Below are 17,011 nucleotides of genomic sequence, written 5' to 3'. Positions count from 1 at the left end.
ACGAGTCGATCAACACAACTGTCAAAGGCCTGGGGCGTCGAGGCACCAAGGCGCTGCAATAGTGACGCCTTATTTTTGAGGCCGAAATCTCCACCCACCACCCTGCAAGCTGCCCCTCCTCCCTCCCCCCGCCACAACGAACACCTGCTGAGAAAAAAGAAACAGAGAGATCACGCACAGCACGCTCGTGAGGACAAGGGTGTGAGGCTGAACGATTCGACAGCGAAACACGCTAAATCCCGACCATGAATCAACATGTGACCAACATGTCTCGAGCCTTAGCCTCGCCCATCATTCCCCATGCCAGCGACCACTTTCTTGCACAAACGCGACGATGGCATCGAATAGATACGAGAGTCTGCATAATGAGATCTACCAAGAGATCTCCTCAAAGCTAGAGAGGAAAGACCGGGAGAGTCTTCGTTTTGCTCCCGTCGGCACCGCTGAGCAGGTGTTGCACCCAGACAAACTCCGACGCTTCTTTCGAAGTCTTTTCGAACCCGGACACCCAGCACTCAACCTTTTTGCGGACAAATTTGTGACACGGGTAAATGAAAGAGCATTCCATAGATTTATCGCCGTTTCAATCCTCGCGGGATGCTCTGTTACCGCGGTGCGGGCCGCCGTCGTGAAGCTCGTTGCCAACGATACATGGCCAATACCAGTAACTGGACGGAGCAGTATCTGCTCTCTACCCATCAGACGCGAAGACCACAGCGTGATATTCGATCGAAATGAGACCGCTGCAGACCAATTCCTGGGAAAGCAAGCCTACTTCTGTCCCGTGGTCATCCGTGAAAAGGAAGAAGTCAGAATCGACGACCCCGACTATCAACGTCTGCCTTACCTGGAAGAGCAAATGATGGGAAAAGGGAGCTTTGGCCATGTTTACAAAGTGAAGATTGCCGCCGGCCACTTCTACAATTCGAAAGACAAGACTGCGATTCTAGAACCGCGGGAGTTCGCCCGCAAGGACTACGAGTTAACCAGACAATTCAATGCGGCAGGGGAGCGAGAGATCATGGAAAGGATTATTGCCAGTTCCGCTTGGGAGTGTCCGAATATCTTGAAAAACCTAGGCAGCCTCGCGTTTGGCACGACAGTGTACAGCCTGTTTATGCCTCTCGCGATCTGCGACCTGCGAGCCTACATGATGGAACACCACCAAGCGCGCCCCAACAGCCTCGACGAACGAAAAGACCTAATTCGCTGCGCAATGGGTCTGGCTGGGGGCCTCGACTTCCTTCATAACGAAATGAAGACGTCCGAAATGGACGAGCTAGTCTGCTATCATATGGACCTCAAGCCTAGTAATATCTTGATCTTCAGCGAGGAGGATAGACAAGACGGCCAGGTCCGCAATATTTGGAAACTAAGCGACTTTGGCATGTCGCGAATCAAGTTTAAACGGTCGGGGGAGGGTGTAGATAGGGAAAAAGACTTCGACAGCTGGTTCGTGCGGCGCTCAAAGCCGCATGACCCGTCCGCATCAGCTACCCGCAACGAGCGAGGGGACGGAACATACCTAGCACCGGAGTCTACCTCCTCGGGCCGTAGGATGAGGGCTAGCAGCGACGTTTGGTCACTGGGATGCGTTCTAAGCGTCCTCTTCTCTTACATGGAGGCCGGGGCCGAGGGAGTCATGCAATACGCCACAGAGCGGGCAAGCCACTACGATGCAGTTGGCTGCGATACGTTTTTTGTTCCAAGCCGGCATTTTAGGCCCGCTAGGGTCAATCCGGTGCTCAAGAAGACACACAAACAGCTTATTCAAGACGCGAGTCAGAGGAGCCTTCGCGAAGGGGAAATCGTGAGTTTCGCCTTGAAATACATTGAGGATTATGTCCTCCAAGTGGACCAATCTCAGCGAAGTGGTGCGAAACAAGTCAAGGTCATGCTTGAAAGCACATTCAAGAGTTATCAGAAGATCACAGAGGGTCCTTCTCCTCCCCCTCCCCCTGCCCCTGGTTTTTTTCATGACCGCATCCTCCAAGACGGCCTGAATAGGTAAGAATATATCTCGATCCCCAATACCCTACCAAGTGGATCCTCGTGAGTGAAACGGGCTGATTGTAGTAGGATAATATCGGTCAGAGGTAACAGCAGCGACGATAGAAATGTCGACTCCTGGTATCTTTCGGATGTCGAGTCTGCGAAAGGCTGTCAAATCTCTCCAGACTGCTCGCGTATCGCCTACTGGACGGACGACAAGATCTTTCTGTATTCCGCAGATTCACAGCTGCCCGCCGCTGGAAGCGTGATAGAATCCGCGGCAGAATATACGAGGGAAGAGGGAGGAGGTACTTTTTACTGGAGAAGCATCCGCTTGACCCGACAATATCTGGTTGCCTCTACCACCCAGTCTTCTTTCCACGTAAGCGCATTTTCAATCTCTCCATTCTAGTCCTACGTATCTGACTTTGGTTGTCGACCGAAGTGCTATATTTTCAACATCGACCAAGGTAATCTGGACCACCGATATGTGGTTGCGCTCCCGCGGCCGGCAATTAGCAAGTTTGCAATCTCGACAGATAGTCGCACTCTAGCGTGTGTACTGAGAGCGAGTGAAGACCCACGAAAATCGGGTTCACTTTTTGTCGCCCCCATTGAAGAGCTGATCCGGCCGGAGTCAAGGATGTGAGCCCACCCCTCCCATTACGCTCTGCATTTCCTGATTAACATAGGTGGCTTACTAGAGAGAGATCACTTCCCGTCGGTCTTTCTGACACGCCTCATACTACCTCCCCGACCACATCCATTGCAAACTGCTGGAGGAAGTATGCCCTCTCATGGCCCGCAGAGGACGTGACAAAGCTATCCTTCAGCACTGCGGTCGATATCTTCTTTCTAGCCCAGCCAGAGCTTACCACCCAGACCACGAAGCACAAGATCCCCGTTGTGCACATTAACCTCAGGAGCCGAGAACAGCACGTAGTATATATTGAGTCCCGAGTAAGTCACCTCTCAGGCCTCCTCGTGCCCTATCCCTCGAATGTCCTCGCAGATAAGCATCTAATGGAATGAACCAAGGGCCTTGACAGCGCTACGCGTCTCCTTACCACCTTTGCTCCTTTCCACCACGAACTAGCTACGTGTGCCGTCGTCACACAAGAAAGGCAGCTGTATATACACAACATGGCGGCGGAAGCCGATACAGCTCCAGTTCGGAAGGATATAAAGAACTACAGGCTCATAAAGCTGATGGTGGGCGAAAAGGATGATAGGATGTTTGCGATGGCTCGGAAATCCGCAAACCATCGGATGATGTTATTGGAGATGAAAGTGCCCCAACACAGGAGCGATGAACTCTCCATTCGCGAGCTGGCATACCTCCCGGATCTTACTGAGGATGATCGGTTCACCGAGAGACTCTGCGAAGTAGATGGGGAGTCAAGTGTCCTGATTGCTGCCCTAGTAGGGAGAGACCGACGGTCGGTCTACCGAGTCGGAGTAGATGGTGCAAGAATGATGACACTGTGGGAGTAAATGCGGCCGAATAACATGTTTCTGAGGTTGTCAGATACTCGAGAGCCCAGAGTGGGTGATCAAGCTTCGATTCTTCAAGTGAACCAAGGGCAAATTCCCACCTGGGCAATTTTGGCCAGAGACCCGTTTCGGCCTTGCTAGTCTCATCTCACTGCTCTGGTACAGGCCATCAGGTTCACGTTTTTTTCGCGGGCGTGGGGGCCTCCTTGGACCTCCCCTCCGTGACGATCCCGGAGCGAGTGGAGGCGACCCGGCAGGGATGTACGGACTCAGATACTAAAATTATCATCCATCAGTGACGTCGAGGAAGAGAGTCTGCAGGAGTAGCCGCAGATGCTTTTCCTCAGGAACCGATTCGTGACATTTTATTCCACCATTTTTCTTCCAAAAAAAAAAAAATGGTTCAAGCACCTGGCTTCTTTCAGATTTGGCATGGGGTATGTGCGCACACTCCCCAGGGATTTCACCGCGGCGGAGACCGCTCCACGGACAGCTTGGACCATGAAGCGGGGTCTTCTTCAACGAAGAGCCTCTTCTCGTGTGCTGACAGGCGTCGTACCCAGGGAAGTCAACCAAATCACAGAAAAGGCAAAGAGGATGACCACCATCGATCGAGGCTGGAGCTAAGAACAATGTGACTGGATGGCCCAGGCGTCAATCTCTGCCCAGTCGGGCAAGATACACTGCCACGGCGCGGCTGAAGGATTCACGCTCCTGTTGAGCGACTGGGCATGTTTCGGTGGCGGACCAGCAAATGGGCAAAAGAAAAGCCAGGTGTGTTTCCTGGGGAAATCAAGAGTCGCTGGCGCTGTTTGGCACCTGGTTCGCATAAATTCTTTTTGCCTGCTGCGACCACCCGCCATCGCCAATGTAACAAACAGGATTGACAACAGAGACATGTCGGACCCGCAGGAACTGTTCGACTGGGCCCCTGAATGGCTCCAGGTGGTTCCGGCGCGAGCCAGATCTGAATCTCACAATGAGCGACAACTCGAATCGTCGATACCGCTTCCGAGCCCTGACAGGGTAGGAGGTTCGCTCCCTCGAACGCCTTTGAGTCAATCAACCGAAGTCAATCATGAAGGCGAAGATGAACTTATTCCCCCAAAACTTACAACCATTATTGTAACGCCGAGCCCGAACAGGAGGGTGAGGAGGAAGCTCCGGGGGATCCATCTCTTTGTACGGCCCGAATTCAATCCACATGTTTATGCTAGCCATATTTCCTCAATTTTGTTGGTAACATGCTTTGCTGGTCATGTAACTAACCGGCCGCAGATGATCACAGTAAACGGTACACTTGGAATTGGTCTCTACTGGCGTGGTGGACAGATTCTCGAGCTTGCTGGACCCCTGGCAGCAGTTCTGGCATTTCTCTTTGTTGGCCTCCTGTGCTGGGCAGTCATGCAATGTATCACTGAAATGCTGTGTATTTGGCCAATACCGGGCGCGCTGTCTTTGTACGTGGCCGAATTTGTCGATGCGGAACTGGGAATTGCTGTTGGCATTGCTTATTGGTATGTTCTCGTCCCCCCAAGATTATGACACACCTATCTTGGTTCGACGATCGCTCACCAACATGCAGGTTCTCCTATTCTGTTGGTTTTGGCGCGCTCTTGGCCACGCTCGCCGCAGAAGCCGACTTTTGGACGGGTGCCGCTGGCAATAAAGCAATTGACGGTGGAATCATATATCTATTGATCCCCGCTATACTGATCGCTATCAATGCGCTTCGGGTCGAGGTATTTAAGAGTTCATTAACACCAATACGACGTTTGAGAGCCGACTGTCCTCGTCGCAATCAACGTGGGAGGTGAGTACCCCCAACGGTCTTTCTAAGTGTCCCGTGATAATAACCCGTATTAGCTGGACGCAAAGACTACATGGGAACTGAATGTAGGTAATTTCAAGACTGAGAGGCTATCCTGGAAAGCTCAACCTCGACAGACTGGTCCTCCCCAACCATGTTCGACTCCGATGCCGCCGACACCTGGGGTATCGCCTTTCTGTGAGTTCATTCAACTATATTATCCCCATTTTCTGTGAACTAAACAGTGCAGCATGTGCCTCTCTGTAGCCACATACGCCTACATGGGAGTCGAGATTGTGGCAGCCTCTGCTCTTGAGTCCGCCTCCACCACGAAAGGGGCTCGCGAACTTAGCGACGAAAGCGCGTCGAATACCGCAGAAGATTCAAGTGGTACACTTGTGGGAAGCACAGTCAAGTTCTCAGCCAAGTATATAACCCTCCTCGCAACGCTTGCATATTCAATCACTGGCCTTCTTGTATCGCTCGACATGCCATGGAATCATTGCCTGCTCCCCCGGCTCAGCTGGATTAATGGCACGCCAGATTCAGGGTGCAGTTTATATCTTGCTAGAACGCCGGCGAATACCACGTCTGCAATGGTAGCAATCGCCATTGAATCCGATATTCCGCACCTTGGTGATATTTTCAACGTTTTTCTTGTATTCACCTGTTCGTCCTGTGCCGGCACGAATCTTTATGTCGCATCGAGGAGCCTCTTCGGTCTCACTAGTCGGCTAGACGGGGGTAGGGGACAACCCTGGCACTTGCGCCTTCTCGCCTGGTTTGGGAGAACGAACCGTCACGGAGTACCTATCCGAGCCATGATCTTCTCGGCGCTGGCCTTCATTTGGGTACCCTACCTCCAGCTACGCGATGGCACCGGTACAGAAACTTCAGTGGGCATGTTCATCGAAATCCTTTCCCAGATGAGCAGTGTTGCTGTAATCATTGTGTGGGCCTGTGAAGTTGTCGCATTTATCCGCTACTATCATTGCATCAGGCGCCACAAGGAGGATCTGGAGCGCCTCAGGATAAGGCAAGTTTCACGCTGGGGGAATAACTTCGATGATGGTTACCCGTATCGCAGCCACGGACAGCCAGTTCTCGCCTACATCGCTCTCGCCGGCTGTCTTTTCATTTTGATCGTGGCCAATGGCGCGTTCCTGTGGAAGGGCTTCCATAAACTCCCCTTCCTCTCAGCGTATCTCTTCGTATGCCACCCGATCCTCGTATTTGTGCCTGATAACTTCAAAGCGGCTGACACACACACACCGTTGCGTACAGATTCTTGTCTTCTTGGCGTTATGGATAATTCTAAAGCTCATCAGAGGGGCCAGGTGGCACATCGTTGATCTCTCGAATCCGGACAAAGTGGCGAGGAAGCTACGAAATCTGCATGACATTCGTCTGGCGGCGGCATGATTTCTTGGATAGACAGTTGTGAATTAATACCCTTGACGAATGGATTCCGATACCATCCCGTTGAAAAGTGCCAGAGCCAGTTTATCCGAGCCATGGACGCAGGAAAATTACTGCGGCTGTAACATCCGTTAGCCTGGCATAGACAAGCTTCATGGGATAAATCTAAGGGGAACCATCCATCCCCCATCTCAGATGATGGTAACTCCGAGATTTGTGCCGAGCCGCACGAGGTGATCTGATTGGCCGGCTGTGATTGCCTCAGGAACTGGGCACGCACACGCATCACCTGACCACGCAACTGAGTTCTGCGGACTTGGCAGCCGCATCTTTCAGGCTGCCTTTTTTTCTTTGATCTTTTCCCACACTCCCTGGACCCAGCAGCACGCTTTCCTTCAAGCAACCCTCGTCGCCCAGTATACTATGCGGCCGTCCTTCCGCTTCCCCATTGATGTCGCCGTCATTGGAGCCACGGGTTCCCATCTGCTAGTCCCAATCCCACGGGCAACCGACACCCTCGCCTCGCAACTCCCTGATCGAACCCGTGGATGAGTCCCTTCACGTTCCCCTGGAGGGTGACCCCCAGTACTGCGAAAGAGTGTCGATTTAGCATGGACGAAAAAGAATGTGAACTCTCAGAACCAACACAGGTGGCTTTTATCTCGTCCCAGCTGGATTCCAGCCTGCGTGCGTCGAGCATTAAGGAATTGAAAGCACTCTACGAGCCGCTGGGCCCGCTTCTCGAGGACGGGACTTATAACGGGCTGTGGTGGTTGGATATAACGGCACCCTCGGAGGACGATATCGAGACGCTGTCGCGCATCTTCAACCTGCACCCGCTGACGACGGAGGATATCAAGACCCGGGAGACGCGCGAGAAAATCGAGCTTTTCGGGCCTTACTACTTCTTGTCTCTGCGGCCGGTTCGCCAGATCGAGACGCGGGAGGGTGTGCGGACGTCGCCGGTGAACGTTTACGCTGTCGTCTTCCGCGACGGTGTGCTCAGCTTCTCACTAGCCAGCAATCCGCACGCCGCGCACGTCCGCAGTCGTATCAAGGAGCACCAGAGCCAACTGTATCTAACTAGTGACTGGATCTGCTACGCACTCATGTACGTTCCCACTCACAATCTTCGTACCTTTCGTACTCACATGCGTCAGTGATGATATTGTCGACGGCTTCGCACCCTTCATCAGCCAAGTCGAGAGCGGCGTCGAAATTATGGAAGACAGCGTCTCCATCACCCGCCCCGATGACATCGGCCTGGCTCTGCAGCAGATCTACAAATGCCGCAAGGAAGTCCTGCACATCCGCCAACTTCTCAACGACAAAACAGACGTCATCCGCTCCTTCGCCCGTCACTGCGACGTCTTCGGCGCCTCTTCGTCCCAGGTCACGCTGTACCTCAGCGACATCCAGGACCATGTTCTCACGATGATCGCCAACCTCGACGCCGCCGAGCAGATGCTCTCCCGCGGGCAGGCGAAGTACCTCAGCCAGCTCTCGTTCGACTCGACCCGAATGCGGAACCAGATTATGACAGCGCTCGGCCGGCTGAGCGTTATAGCGGGGATTGTTGTCCCGTTGCAGTTTGTCACGGGCCTTTTCGGGATGAATGTTACCGTCCCAGCGCAGGGCGCAAACAGTCTCACGGCTTGGTTTAGTATCCTTGGTGTGCTGCTTGGTCTAGTTGTGCTTTTTTTGACGATTGCGCGGAGAATGCGGATGCTTTGATAGAATTAGACAATATATCTTGTGTCATATATATCTCTGCTTAATGCGACATTACGTGAGTCCATTTTTAACTACAATTATACTTTAATGACTTGTCATCGAGGCTTCGTCGGCCTGCGTTGTATATTCTTGGTCGTATAGTGAACTTAGGGCATCCAGGGGTCCAAATGAAAGGAAGACAAAAACGAACAATCTTTAATAACCCATATATACATGTTTTATTATGCTATTTACTTATGGCACATATCAACACCGACTCTACCCAACCCAAGAGGCGTGGTATATACAATGCAGTAAGTGCGCGCGCCTGGAACCGAACCTAACCAGAGACACCCAGAATAAAACAAGAGTAATAGTGTATGCATATCGTACGCCCGTACATTAAACGTTCGTGTCGCTTGGCTTCTCGGTTTCCGGGTTGAAGCCGTTCCTTCGTGCAGCGTCTGCCTCTCCCTCGCGGTCATCGAGGAACTCTTCGTCTTGAGTGTCGCTCTCCTCGGATTCCTTCCGTCGCAGACTCCGAATCTTCCGGGCAAGTCGATGCAAGGCACGACTGCAGGGCCGATAAACGAGGACGACAGGCGTGCCGACGAGCTTCGCGATCGTCGCGAACCACGGATCGGGGAAGAGTCGAACGACGACAGCCCAGGGGAGAGAAATGGCCGCGACAAGGATAACAATCGCCCACTGCTCGTCGTGGAGGCGAACGATGCTAAAGGCGGCGCCGCCGAAGAAGGAAATGACGATCTGGCATCCGACCATGATGATGTTGATGCCGATGAAGAACCAGTTCCTGTGGATGCCGGTGAGGACGTTGAATTTGTTGTCGAGGCGGCGGTTGTTGAACTCGTTGAAGATCTGCATCCAGACGAAGGTGTTGAAGACGATCGAGCGGCGCTCGGGGTCCGGGTAGTCGAGGAAGTTGTGGCGCGGGCCGAAGTGCAGGATCAAGGTGACGACGAGCTGGAAGACGGACTGGCCGATTATCATCTTCCACATGGTGGTTGAGATGAGAGGGGCGCCGCCCTTGATGGGTTTGCGGTCGAGGATTTCCTCGGTTGGGGGGTCTGTGGCCAGAGCTAGGGCTGCGAGGGAGTCCCTGGAGACGGTTAGTATCTATATCATACAGAGATGGGGGCAGCCGACATACATGATAAGGTTGATCCAGAGGAGCTGCACGGCTGTGAGGACAGACCGCATCTCCGAATCTGACACGGACGAGATGAAGGTCAACAGGACGGCGGTGATGTTGACGGTGATCTGGAACTGGAGGAACTTGCGAACAGCATCGTTCACAGCTCGCCCCCACATCAGGGCCGTCAGGATACTCGAGAAGTTGTCGTCCATCAAGACAATGGCAGACGCCTCCTTCGCCACTTCTGTCCCGGCAATCCCCATGGAGAACCCGATGTTGGCAGCCTTGAGGGCAGGCCCGTCGTTCGTGCCATCCCCCGTCACGGCCACGATCTCGCCCATCTCCCTCAGCTTCGTCACGAGGATGCGCTTGTCCTCCGGCGAGGAGCGTGCCAGGACCTGCAGCTGAGGCAACACGTCGTCGAATTCAGCATCCGACAGGGTCCGGAAACGCGGGCCTTCCATGACAATTCCTCCCGTGTAGATGCCGCAGTCTGTTGCAATGGCTTTGGCCGTCACCATGTTGTCTCCGGTCACCATGCGCACCGTCACGCCAGCGTGGTGGCATTTGGCAACGGCTTCGGGGACGCCGGGCCGGATGGGATCCTGGATGCCCACGACACCGAGGAAAACCATGTCCTTGAGGAGGAGGCTGAGATCGGCTTCGGATGCGTCGTCCGGGCTGATTGCGTGTTTCGGGGGCCATTCCGCAAATTCGCGAGAGACCAGCGATATAGTTCGAAGAGACTGCTTTGCGTAATCCAGAATCACCTGCTCCAGCCTCTCGCGCTCGTTCGACCCCAAGTCAACCTGGCCAGAAGCCTTCCAAACGGAGGAGCTGAATCCCAGCAGGATCTCCGAGGCTCCCTTTACAAGGAACCGGTATGCACCACTGGGTAGCTTAATGACAGCCCCCATGCATTTGCGGCCAGAATCGAAGGGCATCAGCTGAACAGCCGGCGCATTGGCGCGTTCCTCTACAAGAGACCCCATCCCCAGCACGTCTCTGGCAAATCCAAGCAGTGCAGTCTCGGTCTTGGAGCCGACAAATCCAGGCACGCCGTTCTCTTCGCCCTCGAACGCGGTTGAGTTGACGGCGACAGACTCGATGATCATACGCTTGTGCTCTGCGGCCAGAGAACTGGCGAAAGCAGCGGAGCGTCGCTCCTTTTCGCTTTGGTTCTTGTCGTCAAACTCGTCGTCGCCAAAGGTACCGGTTACGACTGTCATCTTGTTCTGTGTCAGGGTGCCGGTCTTGTCGGAGCACACTGTCGTCGCATTACCCATTGTCTCGCACGATTTCAACACTCGCACGAGATTATTCAGTTTGACCATGCGCGTAGTGGCAAATGCCAGCGCCAGAGTAACCGCCAGCGGCAGACCTTCGGGGACAGCGACGACGATGACGGTGATCGCGACGATGAGGATATCCGTGACTTGCGACGCCTTCTCCGTGTCGGTATGGTGGTTCGACGAGAGCCCGCCCAAGAAGCGGAAGAGCAGGATGAGAAAGAGGAAGATGGCGGCGCTGGCGCCCAGTTTGGCGATGGCGCTGGCGAGTCGGTCCAGCTTCTTCTGCAGCGGCGTCGGTTCCATGTCCTGTCGCATCGCCATGAGGATCTTCCCGTAGCTGGAGTTTACACCAACCGATGTCACTAGACACGTCCCCACGCCTTCAAGGACCTTGCTGCCAGAGATGATGAACGGGTCCATATCCTGTGCCTTGGTGTGACCCTGCTCAAGGAGGCGGAGGACCTGCTCCGCGCCAGTCTTCTTGAGCTGGTCAGATTCACCGGTGGCAGACGATTCATCGCACTTTACGTTATGTCCGTCGATATAGATGCCGTCCACGGGGACGAGATCTCCCGGCTCCAGGTGCAGGATGTCCCCGACCAATACATCGTGGACTGATATCCGAACGGACTTTCCAGAACGAACCACCGTCACTTCGCGGTCTTCCTTTTTCTTGTTCAATCTGACGAAAGCCCGTTCCTTCTGGTAGTCGTTCAGGGACCCGACCAGCACGACAATCACGATCGCGACGCAGATTGCACACCCCTCGACCCAGTCGAGAGGCATTCCAGACCCAGGCTCATGCTCAACTCCAAAGGTTTCGTATAATCCCAGCGCCAGAGAAATGGCGGCCGCACCGGTTAGCAGAATCAAGACCTTATCATTATATGCGAGCCACATGAGCTTCCACAGCGGCGTGGCCTTCTTCTCCGGGAGCACGTTGCGCTTGAATACACGTATGCGGTCTGCAAAGACATCCGACGCAGACGGAGTCCTCGAAGCACCCTGTTTCCCATCTCCATCTGCTATCGAGGTTTCGCTCGTGCTGAGACCCGACTGAAGATCCGTATGGAGACCGCTCACTAACCCCGGCAGCCCCCCCAGAGCGACAAAGGCAGGCAGCGATTTCGGATTCAGAAGCTTATTCAGTTGTCCCGGCGTATACCCGAAAGGATTGTTTTCGACATGGAAATCGGCCTCGGTGCCAGGATCTGGTCGGAGAGCATCTTGCTGCTCGTTTGCTGAGAAGACACTCGGCGCAGGGCTTGACGACGGCCTCTCCTTCTCTTTCGGCACCTCCAGGCCTGAGCTACTGGGGGCCATTGTGCTCCCGCTCATCGCTCGATCCCGACCAGTATCGTCGCGCTCGATCGCGGTCAAGTTGCTCAGGGACCTCTCCCGAGAGGACGGATGGAGCGCTGGATTCGCATCGGCTTCGGGGTCTGGGGGAGTTTCCTGCACGGACAGAATCAGCACCAGGAGAAACTGGCAGAAGGGAGATGTCGGTGGGAAGGTACCACGACATTGAAGGTGATTGCTGGGGGGGATCCCGGCGCCATGGTGAGAAAGGGAGCGTTTCCATTGACAATACGACGGCGCTAGCCACCGCACACGGTTTGGGTCGCCAGGTCAGGTTTTATTCATCTTTCTCATTTGCTCCCAAGGCTGCACAGCCTCGCTGGCGATGCCCGTCCGCCAGCTGAGCCCTAAGATTGGCCACGCCGGCACCACCACCAAGAGCCAAGCGCGGGCCCTGCTCCGCGCCTGCAGCTCCTTTCAGGGTCTCGAATTTTAAGGGCAGAAATCACTGATGGAACGCGGGATTTGGACTGAGACAGAAGCTGGCGTCTTTGCCATCAGCCAACACGCCTCAGTGCCACGGCTCGTCATTGGCTCCAGCCTGATTCCAACCGCTGTTGACCTGCAGGGTCCAAGCAGGCGTGTCGCGAGCCAAGTTGATCACCCGTTCGAAGTCGCCCCCGGGAATGAAACCCTTCGTCGTTGTACTCTTTGCCCAGAGATCGCGTCATCCAGCGATGTTTTGCCAGCCTCTCCGGCACAACCTCCGTTGCTGGCGCGGCTCGTACTGGGCGCCGAGCCTGGGGCGCTTACGAAGACGGCTGTCCTCCGCGGTGTTGCAGTGAGACTGAACTGGCGAGTGGGCTTCCCAAGAGCTGTGGATATAAGACCTCCAAGGCTCAAGGATAGCCGAGAAACCCAGTCATCAAATCCTGGCGGACGAGAGTCAAGTCTTCCACGACTTGTCCCATCGTTCTGGCGCCTCTTTCTCAGCCTTATCGACTCGGACTGCGGAAAGACTGGGGAAGAGGCCTTCATGGGGGGCCGTATGCCTTGTTCCTGCAGGATGGGACCGGAATCGAAGCTCCGTGAGATTGCAACGGAGAGCAGATCCTCAAGCTCCGCACCCCTGCTTGAGGACTGAGAGACGATCCGATGGACGTTGACAGCTTCGGAATCCACACAGAAAGTCCGACGAGATCGAATACCTAATCCAGAAGCTGTTGTGTGATCTGCACAAGGGCGTCCTTCTGGCTCTGTCCCACAATCTTACGCACCAATCTCCGATTATCGACTCGCCTTCAACAGCCCAGACACCACCATTTCATTTGCTTCACCCATGGCAGATCTTTCACTGCATCCGGAAATGCCACCCCGACAGCCAGAGAAGCTCACGCGAGAAGTGGGCGGTTGAGATGACGCGACGAGGTTTGGCAGTGGCAGTGCAGCGGGGCCTTCGCTTGCATTCTCACCTCTCGCACTCGCGCACCACCACTCGAACCTTGGATCGGGCTGTTCCCCTGTCGAAGCCTTGCCTCTCGACTGTGCGACGCGGGTTCGCCTTTGCCCCTTCGTTTCTTCGCTCGCCTCTTGGGTGATCCAGTCGCCTCGCCAGAGCCGCCTTGTTCCGGGCATCCTCCGGTCAGCCTTGCTCTCACAAGGACGATTTCATCCACGAGTGCATTTCCCCCAGCCGTCAGCCATGAATGGACGGTGTCGGTGTCTCTTGTCATGAATGCGCCTGGATCGTCTGCGGAGCCGGGCCAGCACTACCCTCAGCACCCTCAGCACCCTCAGCAGCCTCACGCAGCTGGGGAGAGTGCGCCTGGTCGCGGCAAGACGGTGACAACGGCATGCGAACGATGTCGAAGGAGGAAGATCCGCTGCGACGGGGAGACTCCGTGTGCGACCTGCCGACGATTCCGAATCAGCTGCGTGCGGATTCAGAAGAGCGACACCCACGCCCTCGAGACACGCGTGCGACAGCTCGAGGCCCAGATCGCTGAACTGACCGCTGGACTATCCAGCGCGCAGGGTCAGGACCTGCATGTCCCAACATCGTCAAGGACATGGCTGCCAGATATCCGTCTGATGACGGATTTCGGCTCAACGGGGCCAGCCATCGCGATAGACCAGGCGTTCACCCAGTTTCCGGGCAGCGGCTCTTCTCCATTGGAGGTACCCAGCATCCAGGTGGTCGACTATGCAGATTCTTCCTCTCCAGTCTCGCCCGTGTCTCTCTCTCCTTCGCCGTCGCTCCGCCAGATGGCTCCAATCTTCCCAAAGCCAGCACCAGAGAGCCTGGAGACCGGGCTGCGGCCATCCTGCACAGGAGCGGCGGTCTCTCCGACGACGACCTTAGCTAGTCCCAGCCCTAATTCTACCAGCATGCCGTATCTTTCTCCCCGGAGCGTTCCAGGTCCACCAAGGTCACGCAGCTCCTCTCTCTCGTCACTCAACCTCGACTGCGACTGGTCGCCCATATCTGGAGATCTCTCCGTATCGGGTCTGACAGAAGCTGACCTAGGCACAAGCATGTTCGACGTAGTTTCGAGTCCCCCAGAACCACCAGCGCCATGGACCCCGACTAGATTTGAAGCCGAAACACTCCTGGATAAATTCTTCGACCGCACCCGGGGACTCCGGATCCCCCTCGACCGGAGCAAGCTCTTCGAGTTCCTCGACATCATCAACCCGCCCCAGACCCCGTCTGGCGGGTGTGAGCCCTCATGTCCGGTTTCCATGGCGCGGTTCCACGTCTTCATGGCCATGGCAATTGGGCTACGGATGGAGACGGAGAGCAGGGCGACAATGATCCACATGCTGCACAATTGCTATCGGCTGGCGCTGGAGGAGGCGCGCGCGCCTTTCTTCTGGACGCAACCTTTCGGGTTGGAGGCTGCGATGCTTATAATGATATTCGCGCAAGTCAGTCGCCAGGACACTTGAGCCGGCACACAGCAAGGCGCTATCCTATGTTGTTTTGAATAGCAGTAGACGAATAATGACTCATGACGCCACCTTAAATTACTATTGTAGTACTTCTAAGTCGTTCTTGCTGTCCATCCAACCGTATCTCACCGATGTGTATGACCACGAGGCTAGCCACTCTTCAGTTGTTCAGGTATAAAAGCTCTGTGATTTCCCAAGGGTAAGTGACAAATTGTATCAAATTAATTGCGTCTGTCTAGTGCATCAAGGAAGGATGTCTTCAACTTTTCCGAAATCCGCACAATCCGCCGCCGGTTCAGCAATCCATGGGAGCTGAGATGGATCCTTTCCGTCTTATAATACAGACGACGCCAGTTAAGCGCAGTCGGGCCCGGGATACTCTGCGCCTCGTCCTCCAGCATGAACTCGTCGATGAAGCGTCTTCGCCAGTAGGAATTTGGCACTCTGGCACCCCAGTACGGAAACGCCCACATGAGGGCCCGGATCTGCTTACTGTCTTCGAGGAGATCCAGGATCTCCATGATCAACTCCGGAGGCAGCTTCGCACCTAATGGATTCTTGCGTCGAGCCTTTCTCGACTGCGTGGTCGGCTTCCGCCGGCGTTCTCTGCCCCATTTCTTCTCCTCGGCCTTGATCTGCTCCCAGACGTCGACGACCTTCCACGGATCTCTCAGGGCGTGTTCGGTCTCGTTGCACGGCAAGTCTGTCGAATACAACTGGGCATATGCACGGGGGTTGTTCAAACCGCATTTTTCGGACTCCTCCTTGTCCTTGTGAGAGTTCCACGCTCCCTCCCCGTCATCCTTCATCCGCGGGCTCGGAATGTCGCTGGGCGATCTGTAATGCTTCATGACAATCTCCGAAAACACTGAAAGGTTATCTTCAATCAAGCAGGCATCAAGGACGCGAGTCAACAACACCCAGCATCGCTCATGGATCATGTGGCAGGTAGAAGCGCGCCCAACAGGCCTGTGCTTCAAGTCTGCAACGTACAAGTCTTTGATCTCCGGCTTGTCGTGGTCCGCGGAGAGTATGTCCCCGATCATCATGCAGTCCGCTGAGCTCCTCGGGAGAGGTATGGATGTCCCTGCTAGGCCGACGCCGCTGAGACGGTAGCGTTTCCCCGGATGCGTGATAACTAGGCTTCAATCAGGGTATGTCCCGAACCACCAGGAGAGTGTGAAAAGGGAGGGGGGGGAGCATACGCGCGCGGCCAATGCATTTCCAGTGCCACGGCATGGAGAAGTAAACATTGTTGAGCTCCGCCGGGTTCTTCACGTACCCATGCTCGTCCAGAGAGGCCTTCCACTCAGGCCGCTCGTCGAATATCCGGGGAAGAAGATTTCCAGTGTCAAGACTGAAGCTGTCCTTGCAAATTATGCAGTAAGGTCTTGATAGGCTGCTGTCTTGGGTGTCCATGCTAACAATAAATAAGATAACGACAGGAAGTGGATGTTTTCAGGGACGATGCGTGTCCTCCCTCTGCTTTGTGCAAGCTCCGTGACATCATTCTGCAAGCCACCGTTGTAGTCCCGTCATAGAAAGCTTGGAGACGTTTGAAGACGTCTTATTCTGAGGACATTCATAAGCCGGAATGGCTTGCGTTGGCCGGAAGATTCTAGACCGTGAAGATTGTCTCATGAATGAAGCTTATCAGGGGACCTCGGGAAGCTCATGCCACCACACTGGATTGAATTCATTCAGAGAAGCGCTTGGGTTTTAAGAAAACCGCTGCATAAGGAGCTTCATAATAAACCCGAGTGGCGTCAGGGACCCGGGGACTCACAGGTGTCATCGAACGAGGCAACTTAGCCCTCTGTGGCGAAACCTTCAAGGCTGCGGAGGGCTCCTGCACACTTGAAGCCAGTTTCTGATGGCAAATCT

The 17,011-nt window shown here is 54.8% G+C and overlaps 7 protein-coding genes across 7 annotated transcripts; 5 read left to right on the top strand and 2 right to left on the bottom strand.

The window, feature by feature from the left end:
* Nucleotides 1-150: 150 nt before the first annotated feature.
* BJX67DRAFT_32592 (protein kinase family protein) lies at nucleotides 151-3,744 on the top strand. The gene is made up of 5 exons (XM_071027413.1): nucleotides 151-2,007; nucleotides 2,080-2,374; nucleotides 2,438-2,637; nucleotides 2,685-2,952; nucleotides 3,031-3,744. Exons 1-5 carry the CDS (start codon nucleotides 335-337, stop codon nucleotides 3,484-3,486), a joined length of 2,892 nt encoding a protein of 963 aa, XP_070888091.1. The 5' UTR covers nucleotides 151-334; the 3' UTR covers nucleotides 3,487-3,744.
* Nucleotides 3,745-4,383: 639 nt separating this feature from the next.
* Nucleotides 4,384-6,718, top strand: BJX67DRAFT_371069 (uncharacterized protein; the record flags this gene model as incomplete). The annotated part of the gene is made up of 8 exons (XM_071031020.1): nucleotides 4,384-4,668; nucleotides 4,765-5,003; nucleotides 5,072-5,228; nucleotides 5,269-5,299; nucleotides 5,353-5,382; nucleotides 5,434-5,494; nucleotides 5,547-6,507; nucleotides 6,581-6,718. The coding sequence occupies 8 exons, from the start codon at nucleotides 4,384-4,386 to the stop codon at nucleotides 6,716-6,718; spliced, it is 1,902 nt and encodes a 633-aa protein (XP_070888090.1).
* A 154-nt stretch (nucleotides 6,719-6,872) lies between these two features.
* BJX67DRAFT_32547 (magnesium transporter CorA family protein) lies at nucleotides 6,873-8,614 on the top strand. The gene is made up of 2 exons (XM_071027402.1): nucleotides 6,873-7,826; nucleotides 7,876-8,614. Exons 1-2 carry the CDS (start codon nucleotides 7,264-7,266, stop codon nucleotides 8,447-8,449), a joined length of 1,137 nt encoding a protein of 378 aa, XP_070888089.1. The 5' UTR covers nucleotides 6,873-7,263; the 3' UTR covers nucleotides 8,450-8,614.
* A 1-nt stretch (nucleotide 8,615) lies between these two features.
* BJX67DRAFT_32571 (uncharacterized protein) lies at nucleotides 8,616-12,608 on the bottom strand. The gene is made up of 3 exons (XM_071027409.1): nucleotides 12,400-12,608; nucleotides 9,600-12,331; nucleotides 8,616-9,548 (listed from the first exon to the last, which is right to left on the bottom strand). Exons 1-3 carry the CDS (start codon nucleotides 12,433-12,435, stop codon nucleotides 8,831-8,833), a joined length of 3,486 nt encoding a protein of 1,161 aa, XP_070888088.1. The 5' UTR covers nucleotides 12,436-12,608; the 3' UTR covers nucleotides 8,616-8,830.
* A 38-nt stretch (nucleotides 12,609-12,646) lies between these two features.
* BJX67DRAFT_32525 (uncharacterized protein) lies at nucleotides 12,647-13,613 on the top strand. Its single transcript, XM_071027399.1, has one exon. It carries the CDS (start codon nucleotides 12,687-12,689, stop codon nucleotides 13,317-13,319), a length of 633 nt encoding a protein of 210 aa, XP_070888087.1. The 5' UTR covers nucleotides 12,647-12,686; the 3' UTR covers nucleotides 13,320-13,613.
* On the top strand, nucleotides 13,613-15,236 carry BJX67DRAFT_32537 (Zn(II)2Cys6 transcription factor domain-containing protein). The gene has a single exon (XM_071027400.1). The coding sequence runs from the start codon at nucleotides 13,907-13,909 to the stop codon at nucleotides 15,122-15,124; it is 1,218 nt and encodes a 405-aa protein (XP_070888086.1). The 5' UTR covers nucleotides 13,613-13,906; the 3' UTR covers nucleotides 15,125-15,236.
* A 112-nt stretch (nucleotides 15,237-15,348) lies between these two features.
* On the bottom strand, nucleotides 15,349-16,546 carry BJX67DRAFT_379583 (uncharacterized protein; the record flags this gene model as incomplete). Its single annotated transcript, XM_071032611.1, has 2 exons — nucleotides 15,349-16,265; nucleotides 16,333-16,546. 2 exons carry the CDS (start codon nucleotides 16,544-16,546, stop codon nucleotides 15,349-15,351), a joined length of 1,131 nt encoding a protein of 376 aa, XP_070888085.1.
* Between the last annotated feature and the right edge of the window lie 465 nt (nucleotides 16,547-17,011).

Source organism: Aspergillus lucknowensis, assembly GCF_044049455.1.
Source record: "Aspergillus lucknowensis strain CBS 449.75 chromosome Unknown BJX67scaffold_11, whole genome shotgun sequence".
NCBI lineage: Eukaryota > Fungi > Ascomycota > Eurotiomycetes > Eurotiales > Aspergillaceae > Aspergillus > Aspergillus lucknowensis.
Note: the sequence above shows the minus strand (reverse complement) of the source record. Positions and strands in the feature narration are given on the sequence as shown.

Excerpts from the sequence above, each read along its gene's own strand:
- BJX67DRAFT_32592 (XM_071027413.1), top strand. The coding sequence starts at position 335 with ATGGCATCGAATAGATACGAGAGTCTGCATAATGAGATCTACCAAGAG. Across the intron at positions 2,638-2,684 it reads ATCCGGCCGGAGTCAAGGAT|GTGGCTTACTAGAGAGAGAT; the intron begins GTGAGCCCACCC and ends TGATTAACATAG. Across the intron at positions 2,953-3,030 it reads TAGTATATATTGAGTCCCGA|GGCCTTGACAGCGCTACGCG; the intron begins GTAAGTCACCTC and ends GAATGAACCAAG.
- BJX67DRAFT_32547 (XM_071027402.1), top strand. The coding sequence starts at position 7,264 with ATGAGTCCCTTCACGTTCCCCTGGAGGGTGACCCCCAGTACTGCGAAA. Across the intron at positions 7,827-7,875 it reads TGGATCTGCTACGCACTCAT|TGATGATATTGTCGACGGCT; the intron begins GTACGTTCCCAC and ends CACATGCGTCAG.
- BJX67DRAFT_32571 (XM_071027409.1), bottom strand. The coding sequence starts at position 12,435 with ATGGCGCCGGGATCCCCCCCAGCAATCACCTTCAAT. Across the intron at positions 12,332-12,399 it reads CCCCAGCAATCACCTTCAAT|GAAACTCCCCCAGACCCCGA; the intron begins GTCGTGGTACCT and ends CTGTCCGTGCAG. Across the intron at positions 9,549-9,599 it reads CTCTGGATCAACCTTATCAT|GGACTCCCTCGCAGCCCTAG; the intron begins GTATGTCGGCTG and ends AACCGTCTCCAG.
- BJX67DRAFT_32525 (XM_071027399.1), top strand. The coding sequence starts at position 12,687 with ATGGAACGCGGGATTTGGACTGAGACAGAAGCTGGCGTCTTTGCCATC.
- BJX67DRAFT_32537 (XM_071027400.1), top strand. The coding sequence starts at position 13,907 with ATGAATGCGCCTGGATCGTCTGCGGAGCCGGGCCAGCACTACCCTCAG.